Source organism: Cajanus cajan, chromosome 4 (assembly GCF_000230855.2).
Source record: "Cajanus cajan strain Asha chromosome 4, NIPB_CcT2T_4, whole genome shotgun sequence".
Classification (NCBI taxonomy): domain Eukaryota; kingdom Viridiplantae; phylum Streptophyta; class Magnoliopsida; order Fabales; family Fabaceae; genus Cajanus; species Cajanus cajan.
In genome coordinates this window covers 75197223-75213605 of record NC_138520.1, presented here as the reverse complement: position 1 = coordinate 75213605, position 16383 = coordinate 75197223, and the positions used below count along the sequence as shown (strand labels likewise).

The window sequence follows — 16383 nt, the reverse complement described above, 5'->3', positions numbered from 1 at the left end:
AGAATATATAAAATAAAAATTAGTTAAGGGTATGATTATCTATTATTTTTTTAGACAAAATCAGTTACAAGATGACGTATATTTCCCTTTATCTATTACTATAGATAATCAAACAACTATATATTTAACTATTTTTCTTCTATTCATTTTCTCTGTCTTTATCTCTACTTTCTATATTTTTATTTTATTTTTTTTTTAAACAGCAAATTTCATTTAATTTGTGGCACTAGGGGTGCCTCAACCCCATATTTACAATGTGCTGATTAAGTGTAATTTAACCCATATGGACCAAATTACATTAATCAAACCAACATACAATTTTATATTCAATTTCACTGCATCATGACTCCTAAGCCAGGATTAGTGATCCATAAAGAAAAAGGCACCTTAAAATGATTGGTAAATGAATCCAGCCACTGCCAAGATGTGCACAAAATGTCTTTGGTTACTTGATCTTGATTGAACGGAGCTCCTTGAAAAATGACCTTATTTCTATGTAACCACACAGTTCTGATGGTTGCCAACCACAATGATCTCCATGCATCAATTTGTGAATTTTTAAATATATAGATTCATTGAATTTTTAAATACTCATATTTATACTCGTTACTTTGTATTTTACTGATTTACTTAAATATAAAATTCAGAAATCAATAAAATGTAAATTTAAGAAATTACTACAACTTAAAGAGAGAGTTTTAAATCAATAAATTATTAGGAACAAAAATAATTATTTAGTGTAATTATTTTAACTTTAATGTTTTAAGTTTTAAATAAAGAAGATTTAATCTAGAAAAAATTTCATTAACCTCTACTTGAAGTTTTTCTCAATAACGTCATACATATATCTCTTCTCAAATTTTTAAGTGAGTATTAATTTTCTTATTTATTTATTTAAGTGGCACATACAACTACTTATATAAGATAATACTGTTTATATACTATTAAGAGAAAATAATTTATTAATACAAATATCAATAATTAAATGAGATTTGATCTCTTACTTCATTATTTCAACTTTTTTGAAATTTATTTTAAATATCATGCACACTGTGATTTAAAAAAATATATTAAATTTAAGTAATAATTTTAAAAATGAATTGAAAAAAATCTTATTTTCAAAATTGAAGATCAATGAAAGTTTTCATCAAAATGACATAGTATTGGATGTAATTTAGAAATAAATGATAGATACATATATATGATTTGCAGAACATAATTTAACTTTTTTCCCCCTTATTTAATTAATAACGTTATTTTCAAAGAGATGAGTGATTTTTAAAAATTAAAGAAAATATGTGTTATTCTTAAATTTGAACGTCATGTGTTGGTATTTTTCAATATAAGTAACAAAAAACACATTTACGCTAATTAGTTTATAATTTATAATAACCTAAACATATAATTATATATAGGTAATATAAGTCATACCTCACACACTTTGATTTATATTTATCTTATCTATATTTTGAAAACACCCATATAATAATGAAAATATTATATAGTGCATTGTTGTGTGTATTGATGCGATTAGGATTGGTTGCATTTGAAAAATAATTGGCTTAAATTTTATTTAATAATTTCAGACGTGGGAAACTCCGTCAGAAATTTCAGACGGATTTTAATCCATGGGAAACTTCGTCAAAAATTTTAGACGGATTTAAATCCGTGGGAAATTCCGTCGGAAATTTCAGACGGATTTAAATCCGTGGGAAATTCCGTCGGAAATTTTCCACGGATTTAAATCCGTCGAAAATTCCGTCGAAAATTCCTTCATGTAAAAATCCGTGGGAAATTCCGTCGGAAATTTCCCACAGATCTAAATCCGTGGGAAATTTTCGACGGATTTTGGTCCGTGGAAAATAATCCGTAGAAAATTTGACTTTTTCTTGTAGTATGAATTATGCAAAGTTTTGATATTTTTTAATCAATAATAAATACTTTATTATATTTAAATATTTTGGTTATAGGTACTTTAATTAAAATGAAATATTATTGTTAGACTTTATAAAATTTCTGTAATTGAATTTTTTGTCTCAATTATCTTTAATGATAATGACCTTTTATGTTAACTCAAAGAAAATATGTGTATCACTATAATAATTAATTATTGGTTGATTATAAGATTAATATAATTGATAATTGAGTATAATGACTGACTTATATAAAGAGATTAAAATTTTTAAAAGATCTATTAGTCACTTATATCATCTTTTAAGAATCAAAATGGATATTTACTCAATAATTTTTGTTATAATGAGCTAATATTAAAGGTTTTAATTTGGATTGTAATTTATTTTTATCGTGATTAACTTTTTTTTAACACATCATTTATTAATAGTTAAACATTATAAAATTGTGAGTAAAATTTATTAAATAAAAAGTTTGTTGTAAAATTGTGCTCTATAATTAAAGAAATGAAATTGTGTTAACATTCTAGATCAATTATAATAAAAAAAATAATTAAAAAGCGAGTCTTAATTTTTTTTAACTACGAAGTGATCAAATATAATATAGCAGCTTCAATGGAAAGGTTATTTTCATTTTCATTTTCTGTTTTTTTAATAACAAAATGTTAATGACTTTTTCACTCTTAATGAATAAATGTCCTTAATGAGTTAAACAATAAAAAAAATAAAAATTGTGTTTTGGAGATTTTGAAAAATGATCGTGAATCCATCCATCTAAACCTAAACTAATGGATGTTGTAGATCCTTACGAAGGCTGTAGGATTTAGACTTTGTTGGTGGAAATCTACACATTTTTTACTTGCTTAAAGCTAAATATATATATCCATTGAAACCATCTACACTTGTTCTAAAAAATCTGCAGCATATTGTAAGATTTTGAACCCATAAGGAGAATCACACGTAAATGTGCAAGTGAGAAGACCAAAGACTACCATTGTTGATACCACTAAACGAAGACCGACAATGAGACCTCACGATGAACACACCTACCTACGACAAAGAAATAAAAGGATCGAAGAATATCTTGAAGACCTCAGACGACACACCGTGAACCACTTCGGTAACAGCCACCACATCTACCTATGCCTCAAGAAATCACTGCCACAAATGACAAACAATGAGCCATATATTCACCAAATTGTCAATAACCTAAATCCTAAAGCACAAGTATGTCAATAACATAAATTCTAAGGGACAAATATGTCAATAACCTAATAGGGAAAAAGGTGAAAAACATGTTATACTTTAAAATAAATAAAACAGGTAACAATAGCTTCATCTCAACCCTTGAATTGTTTATTGTTTTATGAACGATATATATATATAATTTGGACAATGGTATACTACCTATTTAACTCGAACACCACAGCCACCATCCAATAAGTGAATCCCCTTTAGATAGAAGAATAATGTAGAAGCACCTTGCACATGAAAGCACGTTACTCAGATGTTGCCACTTTGCATTTCCTATGAATTGACATGAATCTAAACGCACCCTCAATTGTAATTATATTTAAACCTGTACACTCTTCTGCATATTCTAACTTTTCTGTCATCTATCGTCGGGAACTCCAACTCAAACTTAAGATGCTGTCTGTCATTACTTCAAAAACAAAAACAATAAGCTGCTATATTTATTTTGATTTAAGATTAATTTTCAAAAAGTAAAATATGAGAAGAGAAATAATAATAAAATATTTAACTTTGAACGTGACAAATTCATTTAACTCTTTTTTTTTTTTTTTCTTCCAATACACTTCTCTTAGCCTATAACTAGAATTTGAGTTGGGTGAAAATTTTGAGTTAGTCTTGAACTGTTAGCATGTGTTTGCCCATTTTACCTCATGATAGAGATCGCTGATCAGTTTGTTTCCTTTTCAGAGACCTATATGTCTATTTGCCGGTGCCATTAGCTTATAATAATTGCCTTGTGGTTGCACAATAATCCTTAAGAGAAATATCATAAACTTTCTGACATTTGTTTCACCATTTCCTATTATTCACTTAAATTTGTTTCAAATTACATAAAATTATGCATTAGTACTCTCATTTCATATTCAACAAGTATTTTAACATTGAACCACAGGATTAGCATACCAACTAGGGAGAAAGGAGTTGGAGTAGATCATATGAAGATCAATCCTGATCATTGTTGTTTTTATAATTTTTTTTATAAATAAATAATTTTTTAAATTTTTTTAATCAATAATACAAAACATATTAAAAGAATAGGTGTGGTAATAACACTCTCTCCTAGTACGCAGTTTTTTAATGTATTTTTTATTGGTTAAAATTTATTTTAAAATATATTTTCTGTTTAAAAACTACAATCTTAATATTTAAAAAAAGAAAAATAACTGATATTTTCAGTTTTTATTGTAATATAATTTTTTTCTAATTTTTCTCAGCATAAATTACATCATTCATATATTTATAGTCAATAAAAGTAATATATTTATTGAGAGAGTGAAACTATTTTAATAAATTTGTATAAAAAATGATATATTTATTTTTATTAATTTATATTTAAAAAATTTAAATTTCAGTTATTTTTAAGTTAAAAAAAATATAAAATCACAAAAAAATATTATTCTCTCCATTCCAAAACTTTAGGTCTTTTAGTCTTTTTATACCTATTAAGAAACATTTAATTTTATATTTTTGGATGATATTATTCTCATTTATTAATTTACAAATTTCTACAATATTCTTAACTATAGTATTTCATTCATATTCATGTAAAACATAATGCTTCATTCAAAATAATATTAATGTTCCATTTAAACTAACTTTAATTACTCAACTACACATAACGGTATAATATAAAAAAAATACATAATGATGTAAATGCCTACTTTAAAAAAAAAAAATAGAAGAACCAAAATTTTGGAGGCACAAAGAGTAATTAAGATGTGAGATCCAAATTGAAATTTCTAATAAATTTAACTAATAGAAATAAGCATGTTAAAAAATGTGTTGAGCGCGTTTTTATCATTTTTCATTAAAAGAAATATTGTACTACGTTAAAGAGTGTATTTATATCACTGTTCAGTCATAATATTTTCAGAAGTATTAATACTAATATATTCACTAACACATGTTTTAATTAAGTTTTATAATAAATTATAAATTTTTTGGATAACATTTTATTTAATAAATCTCTACAATAGTTTTGTAATTTTTAATAAATAATTGAATAAAAAATAGAATAGCATGTTATAGAATAGATTGAAAGCACCCTTTATATTTTATGCAGCTTTAATTTCTTGCACGGTACTTGGTTGTAGAGAGTGAGAAAATTAGAGCTTTGAGACAATGAGATTAACACTCAATCCTTTGTCTTTTTAGTTGCTTGAAATGGCTAACAACAAATCCTAAAATGTAGACTTTGTTCCAGCTATTATTGGGAATTCCCCATTCACTTGTTTAACTAGTTAATGCATACCACCATTATTCATATTTTCAATTCAATTTTCATTAATCACCTTACAGCCTGGCTCCTCCATATGTCTCAATAAAAACACATGCAGCTTCAGTACAGTACAGTTTCAACATTAATTTTTATGAAACTATAATTATCCCCCATTTATGGTTGCTGTAACTGTATATGTCATTTATTTAAATTTAAATGATCAAGATATCAAACTATAATTATTCTCCAAGAAGTGGACTTTTTTTTTAATGAAGATTATAGTACATAGAATTTTGATTTTTTTTTATTGATAAAACATAATTTTATGTATTTCTGTAGATAACTACTCAACTCTTACGTATTCAATTTGAAAAGTGATGGGTTACTACTTTCTCTCATCATACTTCGTGGTTTTAATTTCTTACTTTTTATTTCCCTCATTTGACGTATTATCATTTTTATTTTTCAAATATTATTTTTAAATTTTAAGCGATCCCAGCTTATCTGATTATTAATACTAATTACTAAAAGCTTTTATATTTGTTAGATTCATTCATTTAAGTTTTGGCCATTCATAGCAAATTATTAAATGATTTATTCAAATTATTTTCATTATTTTCTCTTAATCACCTTTTAATGTCTCACTTTTTATTAATGATATAATTAAATTAAAATAAAATCCTCATTCTTAAATATGATAATATTTTTTATAGTAGTTTATTCTTTTTATTAAGATGCTTAATTTTATCAATTTTAAAAATAATATTATATATATATATAAAGGAGAGATTTATTTATTTCTAGAATAAGTCTGTTCAATAATTCATATTCTATTTTAAATTTTAGCGATCCAAATTTAAAGTTCTTAATATATATATTAATAAATTTTAAAAAAATTAAAAATTATTTAATATTTTATTTTATTAATTTAAATTAAAGAATAATCATAAAATATAATATATTCGTCCCTTAGTTAAGGACCTGGTACACACTCTGGATCTGTCACCAGGACACATGTTTCCTTTCTACCAACGCATGCATCCCGAAGAATACGAGAAAGATGACAAATCATTTCCCTACCACACCCCTTCTACTTTTAGCTCAACACATATTTGTACTTTTTAATATGCTTAATCTTGGTAATGTAGCTTCTTTAATCCTCTTTCAGGGTTGTATCAATTGAAAAAAACTATTTCTAATTGTGAAAATGTTTAGTTATTTCCATTTTAAAAGTTTATGTAAAAAATACTAAAAAGTTCTTTTTAACTACTTCTATATAATTTTAAAAACAAAAATTACTTTTATACTTAAATTTTTTTTAAAAAAATGTTTCGGTAAAAGGAAAGATCTAATTTTTTTTATTAACAATAAATTGAAAGGAACAAACAAAGACAAAAAAAATTTACTGTGTGCAATAAAAAAAATGTGAGACATCTAACAATAATCATAAATTAAGATGGAGAAGATAAAAATCTCAAATCACATAACTACTATTAATTGTAGATGATCCTTGTTTGGCAAGTCAAATTGTGGAGACATTCCCATTGTGAAAGTTATGTTGAAGGTAAATGTGTCAATTAAAAGATAATAAATATTGTATATTGATTAATAGAGAAGTACATGAATGATGAATTAATCTATGTTGCACCCTCAATAAGTTGGAGTATCTATAGAGAATCAAACTCAAATATAACATGCTTGTAACCTTGATTTCAAGCCTAACTAAACTAAGCTCATGACAAATAATGAATAGTTTTGCATTTAAGTTTGTAGTCTTACCTTGAGAGTTTGAAAAAACTACCAAGTCATTGTTCATGTCAATCCTTAAATAGACCCTTAAAGCTAGATCTTCTTGGGTTGCCAATCAAATCACCGTCACATTCATCTTGACATGGTCTGGTGTTGAAGAATAACACATTTAAGTACAATTCCTCGTAATGACCTGTTTGTTAAGATAGTTCATGAAACACGACATGAAATTATAAATTTGATTGATAATATAATAATTTGGCCAAATTGTGCCTTTAAAGACCTTAATATTGTATGTATTCCATAGTATCCAAATTGTAACCGTGAATCTCAAGTCATGGCTACTAGTTGCATGCAAAGATAAGTATGTTTAGCTCATAAAAAATATATATCTTTAGCTCTAAGATTCTTTACCTCTTAACTTCATCATTGTTGCCCTTTTTATGAGTAGTTTACATTGACATGTTCCACTCTCCTTGCGTAATACGAAATGTGGGTTGTAATCTCATTGCCCCACTAAAATCATATTATACGTCTTAGACTTGAGTAACTGTCGTACTAGTTACCCATTATAAAGTCTTTGGTGTCAATGCATTTCATCACCTAGAAATGATTGACATGTGGTGATCGATTTAAAGCATTTAACTTATAAGTGATTGATATAAAGGTGGTCCACATGAAAGTAGTCGACCCAAAAATAGTTAATTTAAAAGTGATTGACCTAAAAGAAATTGATCTAAAAGACACAAACCAAATCAAACAACTCTTAACTATAGTCATGTTTGAGATTTCTTACTATTATAATAATTTTAAAAAACTTAATATTATTTTCACAATTAACTATACTTATAATCAATATTATTAGAGTGAGACTTTTTTTTTTTAAATTAAGAATAATATCTTTTAATAAAAAAAATATTTATATAAACCTTTTAAAATAAAATTTTAAAAATATAAAAAATGTCTTTTAAATGAAATCCTAAAAAGTTATATAAATATTAATATAAAATATTATTTTTTTAAAGAGTCTTAAAGTGAGAACTTTGCTAACCTATTTTTTTATATACTAACCTAGCTATACTTACGATCATAATAAAAAATGTGTAATTGTATAGTATAAGCTATCTATGTAGCATGTTCACTAAATTTATATTTCCTTATATATATATATACATATAATATACTATTCTTTAAATATACTATTCAAATATTTAGTACTCTTTCCGTTTCATAATGAATATATTTTTAACATTTAAATATGATTAAAATAAATTATATTATTTACTTTTGAATGTAATATTAATTTTTTAATTTATTTATTTATAAATTATTTAAGTTTTTATTTTTTTTAATTTAAAAAAAACGCATTTTTAAAATTAAAATAAGTAATTTATTATTTTTTTATGTGTTTTCTTAATTGGTTTTAAATAAGTAATTTTCTACTTTTTTTAAGAAATGATTTTTATCTATTTTTGAAGAATTATTTTTTAATATTTTTTTAGGAATTTTTTTTAAAGTTTAAACAAATTGACACTTAATAACTACAATTACAAATAATATATTTATTAAAATTAAAATTATTTTAGTAAAATAATATTAAAAAGTGATATATTTATTATTATTCTTTTTATAAAAATATTAAATTACATAGAAATATTATTGTAACATTAAAAAGAAAAAAAGCTCCAATAGTATTAGTTACATTATTATTACATGGATTGGAGTTTTTGAAAGTTGAAGTTGTACCAATATTACATACATGAAGTAAGTTATTTCCGCTATCACATTCTCTTACACTGCCTCACACTAAGACGAAGATAAAGAAATGATAACTAAAATTAACCAGGACGTTGTTTAGAATACTATCCACATAATTTCTGAAAACCTTGCCCATAAACATAGGAAACACCCAAATTTAGTCTCGTAATCATGCTCCCACTCCCTAATCTCAAGGTCAAACACCCACCACATTTCTCTCTCTCTCCAACCCCTACGCAACACGCTTCAGTTTTGACTCATACAATATTTTCACATTTTTTATTTATTTATTTTTCATAATTATTTTTTTTCGGGAATACGAAATTGTAGATCGGACCAATGAGGAGAAAGCCCCGCACAAAGTGAGAAAAAAAATAAAAATAAAAAGTAAACAAAAAAGACCCAAAAATTTCTCTCTCTCTCTCTCTCTCTCTCTCTCCTTGTTGATCCATGGGAGAGGAACCGGTAGCTTAACCTTGCAGTCGATCCCAATCTGGTGTTGGATTCGGTTGGATTGGAATTGGATTGAGAAGCGAGCGCGGCGCGAGGCACCCCCATTGTGGTTTGGAGATTGGATCGGAGGAATCGGAATGTGATGGTGTGGGCATGGGGGGTGTCGTTGTCGTTTTGGGGCTGTGGTAGGGTTGTTGCGGCGGTGGGGCTGCGTGAACGACGATGCAGCTTCACTTCTCGCCGAGCATGAGAAGCATCACCATATCGAGCAGCAACAATGGGTTTATTGACTTAATGAAGATCAAGGTCGCAGCTCGCCACATTTCGTATCGAACTCTCTTCCACACCATCCTCATCCTCGCTTTCTTGTTGCCCTTTGTTTTCATTCTCACCGCTCTCGTCACCCTCGAAGGTGTCAACAACTGTTCCTCATTTGGTTCGTGCTGTTTCCCCCAAATCAATCCTTACCCCTTTCTCTCCAATCCTCGTGCATTTTTCTTTTTTCTTTTAGGCTAGATCTTGCTTTCCACATTCTCTGCTTTATATTTTATTATTTATGCGGTTTTTTCAAATGGTGAGGGCTTGGAGTGCTTTAGATTTTCAGAGCAATGGCCGTGTGAGTGATCTGTGTTTGGTATGCCGACGAGTTTTCTCTTGGCTGCTGATCCATGAAGTTGGGCCCGAATCCGGTGGGATAAAGCTTTTGTTGTTGTATTTGTAGTGCAATTGTTGTGTGAGTGATCTTTTTGTTGCTTCTGGCTAGTGTTATATAGGCCTGTTCATTTTGGGATCTGAATTCTCAAATGTGGCTGGGAGATTTAAGTGTTTCTTTTTGCGTGGCTTTTGATTGTGCTTGAGCTTGAAAATTAGTGGTGATAGGTGGAGATGTTTTTGCGGCATGTGTTTGTCAATTCTGTAAGCTCTTGAGTGTTTCGCTTGAGGAATGAGTGGTTTCCTCGTGTTTTTGACTGGGAAACTGTTCTGTGTTATTGTGACTTGCTAGGGAAAAACATTATGGGCCAATTTTTATTTTTATTTTTAAGGTCCCTGTCTAAAAGATGCTTGATGATTAGAGTTTTTGTATGTTTGTTTCTGTATTACTGAAACATCAGCTGTATGGTGCTTGCTTTTTTTGTTATGATACTTGGTTTAGGTTCTGAAAGTTTGTTGTCTGTGCCTTTTTATTTTTTTGTCTCGCCTTCTGCTGGTTTAGACTATTGATTGATTCCTTATTGTGCTCCAGATTGTTTAGGTAGGCGATTGGGACCCAGGCTTCTTGGTAGGGTTGACGATTCAGGGGTAAATAACTTATATTATCATATCCTGTAGAGTTTTGGTTTAAAATTATTATCTGAACCCTTGGTGTTATGATGGCATTGATGATGTTGCAGAGACTGGTTAGGGATTTTTACAAGATCCTTAACGAAGTGAAGGCTGGGGAAATTCCACCTGATCTAAAGCTGCCGGATTCTTTTGATCAATTGGTTTCTGATATGAAGAACAATCAGTATGATGCAAAAACTTTCGCATTCACGCTAAGGGCAATGGTAAGTTGCTTGTTTTGTTTAACATAAAGTATTTTCTGTTTCCAGTTTAATTGGTATTTAGAAAGGAAGAGGTTGTTGGAAACAGCATTCTATTGACATTTTTATATTTTATGTCTTACGGCTTTCAAGGAAAATGTATTTTTTGTTTGTTTGTCCTCACTCATTGAGACTTGTAATATTAAAAAGATGAGGTCGGGACTTGGGAATTGGGATAACTAATGCACTGTGCAAGTATGAATGTTAACTTAGGCAACTTATATAATGAAGAGTGAAGACACAATATTCTGTACATGGCATTGATGACAACTTATATAACAAAGGAACAATATTCTGTCTAGAGATGTAATAATTCAGTTCATGACTTTGCTACATGAATATTTATTTCAAATGTACTAGTCTTTGGCTTTGGTTTTGTATATTGGATGAAGTCTGTGCTAGACTTAATTCTGTGTTGTGGTGGTAGCATTGTACTGAGTACTGACTGCTGTATTATATGGATTTTTCTCAATGTGTAGGAGTTGACTGTATTTTTGGTTCATCTATATCTAATATTTACCAACAGAAAAAAAATCTAAACACAGTTTCATTTTGTATATGGAGAGATTTGAAAGCACTTCTGAATTTCTGTTACATCCAACTGAATGGCAATTCAAAACCTATCTTCCTTTTATGTTTTTGCATTGGAATCTTACGTTCAATGCTGGTGAAATGGGTTTCCAAATTCCAAACACATCCTTTGTTGTGTATGTTTAATTTACTTGCATGGAATGAGTTATCTTGCTTTTGATGATGTTGCTGCTAGCATTGTTGATTCAACCTTGAAAAGAAGTCAGTTGAGAATACATGACCAAGATTATTAGATTTCTTTTACAATAGATATGTACTGGTCATTCATCTACTGTGTACTGGTAATGTGTACTCTATAGTTTATACTGGTAATGTGTACTATATAGTTTATTGGAGACTTATTTCGAAGTGTTTGCCAAACAAATCATAATGTTATAACAACACTTATTAAATGGATAAGGTACTATGGTTGTTTCACTTTTCTTAAATTTTAGGTTGTTATATGATTTGGGAGGCTAAAGAGAACTTTTACTCTTTAAAATGAGAATCCTATCAGTTATGAACCTTGTCATATTGATAGATAATAATAATACACTGCAATTACATATGCAATGTTCTTTCCTCAAACTGCTCATATCTACACATGTTTTATCTTTTCTGTATTTAATTTAAGATAATAGTTGTCTACGAAGCTGACACCGTGTGTTTTATTTCTTATTATTAATAAATAAATTCATTAGGGTGAAGTGATGAAATTACATGAATTTGGTGGTGGTGGATTATGAATTCTCCTTAACCTAAGGGAAACACAAAACAACAGAGAGAAAAAGAGAACACCAATGGAGCAATGATGTCCAATCTCTCAACATATCTATTAGAAAATTCCCTATCCTTTAGAGCCCCATTAAGTTGAGTATATTTGATTTTGAAATGTTAAAATAATTGGGATGTGTGCTCAAACTAATATAGCCATAAATTTTACATTTAAACATGTGTATAGTGCGGAAAATTGATTTTGGAATTGAAACAAACAAGCACCAAGTCATGGAAAAAAGTTAGAATTCCATGAGACAAAATGTGTTTCTTATGAAGGCTTGTCTTATGGTTGTAATATATTATGATTATGATTTTATGTTTCATATATTTGTCACAAACCTATTAATGATTTTTTCCATTTCTTTTTCTAATGTATGAAGGTGCTCATTTTTATGTTTGCTTTTCTCTGTGTTGGGTTTTATTTTTATTCTCTTCGATTCTTCATTTAAATTTTTATTTTGCAACTATTGAATCTTCAATGTCTATTTATTTACTTTTGGCAAAACTTAGTCTTTTAGGAAACATATATCTATTAGTCCTCTGTCATTAACATTATCATCAATTTGCATCCTTAACTACTCGTGAATGATAACCATCAGTTTATGCATCCCTATTAGGACACTTAGAAATTGTATGAGCAGAGGCAAGGTTGATGTCTGAAACTTATCATAAGTATATTCATATCTTTAGTTTATCTTGCAATAGCTTAGTCACATTGTTTAGACTATACATTACCATTCTTGTATTCAAAATTGTAATAAATGGTGATTTTATTGATCTTTGTTAAAATGCTGTGCTTCTTGGGCAGATGGAAAAACTTGAGAGAGAAATTAGAGAGTCTAAATTTGCAGAGCTGATGAATAAACACTTTGCAGCAAGTTCTATTCCTAAAGGGATTCATTGTCTGTCTTTGCGTCTTACTGATGAATATTCATCAAATGCCCATGCCCGCAAGCAATTGCCTCCTCCAGAGTTACTTCCTTTGTTGTCTGACAACACTTACCATCATTTTATTCTGTCAACTGATAACATCTTGGCTGCTTCAGTAGTTGTTACTTCAACTGTCCAGTCATCTCTGAAACCTGAGAAGATAGTTTTCCATGTGATCACTGACAAAAAAACTTATGCGGGTATGCACTCATGGTTTGCACTGAATCCAGTCACCCCTGCTGTAGTCGAAATCAAAGGTATTCACCAATTTGACTGGTTGACTAGAGAGAATGTCCCAGTGCTTGAAGCTGTAGAAAATCAGAATGGGATCAGGAATTACTACCATGGGAATCATGTTGCAGGAGCCAATCTCAGTGATACCAATCCACGGAAATTTGCATCTAAATTGCAGGCCAGAAGTCCAAAGTACATATCTTTGCTCAACCATCTCCGCATATACTTACCAGAGGTAAATTGCATTCAACAATGATCATTCTGTTTCTTTTCTCCATTTATCTCTCCTTCTCCCTCAATATTGTTGATACTTCTCGAGCCATAATTTACAGAAGTAATATAATGCAATTCATGTGATTTTTAAAATTTTTAAATTTATTTATTTATTTTTATGTTGAATGTAATGCCAAAAAATGAACAATTGACTGGTCACTGGAGTTGAATATTTATCTGTAAAATTCTGTATTGTATGTTTATGAATGCTTTTATGAACTGAATTTGTAGCGGCAAAAGTGGCTATGGGCACTGAATGTCTCTGAATATTTTACAATTTATAGTAATTTTGAAGGGATCACAAAACCATGTCTTCAAACATAAAATATGATTTAGAATTAATTCAAGCAAAAGGTTTGTCTATTTTGCCTAAGTTGCCCTCCAGGAATTTATAGAACATGGAGGAAGAACATAAACCATGAAATATGATAGGACACAGGAGTGAAGAATAAAGAAAGCCAACTGAAGTGAGACAAAGCAGTTAGATGGAATAAGACAGTTAAAACTGTTAGGTGGTTAAACAGTTGAATTGAAAGGGATAGTATCAAAAGGTTAGCTTAAATAGAGGAGAAAGGGCTGAAGAGAGGGCATTCTGAATTTTTAGTATTGGAAATCTGAATGTTAGCTCAATTATGAAAGGGGAAACCATTGCAAGGAGCAGTTTGTCCCTTTTCCGCTAAAATTCAATATTTCTTTGAAAATTGTTCTCTTTCTCCTCTATTTCAGTGTTCTTTCTTTTGGGTTCATATTTCATAACAAAATGAATAGAGGAATGTTTGGCTCTCCCCTTCTATTCTTGCTTGTTCAAGTAGATAATTATTAATTTTGAATTGCTTTTGCATTGTATTGCTTTCATCAGTATTCATAACTTATGTGCCAATTATTGCTGAGATTGTTAATTTTTTTAATACTATAAATATAAATGATAGAGAAACTATTTTTGTTCTTGTTGTCTTTTTTTTTTTTTTTTTTAAAACATAAAGTGTGTTCTGTTTGATATATTTGTGCTCATTATGTTTGTCTTGTATGTCAAACAGCTTTTCCCAAATCTTGACAAGGTGGTCTTTTTGGATGATGATGTGGTGATTCAGCGTGACTTGTCTCCACTTTGGGAAATTGACCTGGAAGGAAAAGTTAATGGTGCTGTGGAAACTTGCAGAGGTGAAGACGAGTGGGTAATGTCTAAGCATTTTAGGAACTACTTCAATTTTTCCCATCCTCTCATTGCAAAGAATTTGGACCCTGATGAGTGTGCATGGGCTTATGGAATGAATATCTTTGATTTGCATGCATGGAGAAGAACTAATATAAGAGAGACGTATCATTCTTGGCTGAGAGAGGTAAAAGTCCACACAGACTCAAACCAATATAATTTCGGTTTTTCAAAATTTTAAATTATTCTTTGATTTTCAATAATTTGAATTTCATACAAAATCCACTCATTGTTATAAAGTAATGTCGTATGGCAACTGATTGAGTGGTTTAAACATATCAAGGTAGTAGAGTGAGAACACAGGTGACCTTTTGTTTCCTTCTGTTTTTGGTCTTCTGATTGGACCCCCACTTTCTTGTAAGCTGAGAGAGGGGGAGGGGGGGGAGGGGGATTGGGAATTCTTGGGCATTTGGTATTCAATTTTTCTATTAGCAAAGACTATATTTATTGACTGCTTCACTATGGCAGAATCTGAAGTCAAATCTGACAATGTGGAAGCTTGGAACCCTGCCTCCTGCTTTGATTGCATTTAAAGGTCTTGTTCACCCAATTGATCCCTCTTGGCACATGCTTGGCTTGGGTTATCAGAACAATACCAATATTGAGAGTGTGAAAAAGGCTGCTGTTATTCACTACAATGGGCAGTCAAAACCTTGGTTGCAAATTGGCTTTGAACATCTTCGGCCATTTTGGACCAAGTATGTCAATTATTCAAATGATTTTTTGAGGAACTGTCATATCCTGGAATCATAGTCTGCCAGTGGAGCAATATGTTTTGTACAACAGTGAATATGAAAGGGGCAAGTATTACAGGTTTCATCTAAATTTTTGCTGCTTGAAATTTTCTTCAAGATGAATTTGATAAGGCAAATGTAAAATTGGTTGAGAGGGCAAAGTGATAAAAACACTGGGTGGATTTGCTTCCATTCCCTACATTTTTGCAGATGACACAGTTACCATCGCTGCATGGCCTTAAAGAATCGCTTGAGTCCTTGAGTTGTGACATAGAAACACGTCCTCTATTTTTGGTTTGTGAAAGGATACTATTATTGGTCTTCTATGGGACAAATATAGCAAAGATTCCATAGTTGAATATTGAAGAATAAACTGGATGCTGGAGATAAAAAAGTCAAGCCTGTTTCATCAATCTAGTTGGTGTTGAGAACACAAGTGCTAGGACAGTTAATTTGTGAGGTTCCCCCCTCTAGAGCAGCGTTTCACCCTTCATTTTTTAGTTTCTTAATTTTTGCTAGTACCAATTTTTACCTTCACCCACTTCGATTTGATATAATGATGGTGAATTCTAGGAGTAGTTCATGAGATTGCTTTGTTACAGGTCCATTGAATTGGGGAACTGTTTGTAGGATACATATATATATATATATTGTTATTCATTATGTACGATTACCAGACATTGGAAATGTGCAGAAAATTGATTTTTTCTCTTCTCCATCCTTGCAA

At 29.6% G+C, this 16383-nt stretch overlaps 1 protein-coding gene across 2 annotated transcripts; it reads left to right on the top strand.

Moving 5' to 3' along the window:
* Positions 1 to 9102: 9102 nt before the first annotated feature.
* GAUT14 (galacturonosyltransferase 14) lies at positions 9103 to 16370 on the top strand. 2 transcript variants are annotated; one of them, XM_020363240.3, is made up of 6 exons: positions 9103 to 9754; positions 10586 to 10641; positions 10734 to 10889; positions 13081 to 13671; positions 14747 to 15049; positions 15391 to 16370. In XM_020363240.3, the coding sequence occupies exons 1-6, from the start codon at positions 9565 to 9567 to the stop codon at positions 15673 to 15675; spliced, it is 1581 nt and encodes a 526-aa protein (XP_020218829.1). In that variant the 5' UTR covers positions 9103 to 9564; the 3' UTR covers positions 15676 to 16370. The 2 variants fall into 2 exon arrangements, with proteins under 2 accessions (XP_020218829.1, XP_020218828.1); XM_020363239.3 differs by having other exon boundaries at positions 9105 to 9778.
* Positions 16371 to 16383: the final 13 nt, after the last annotated feature.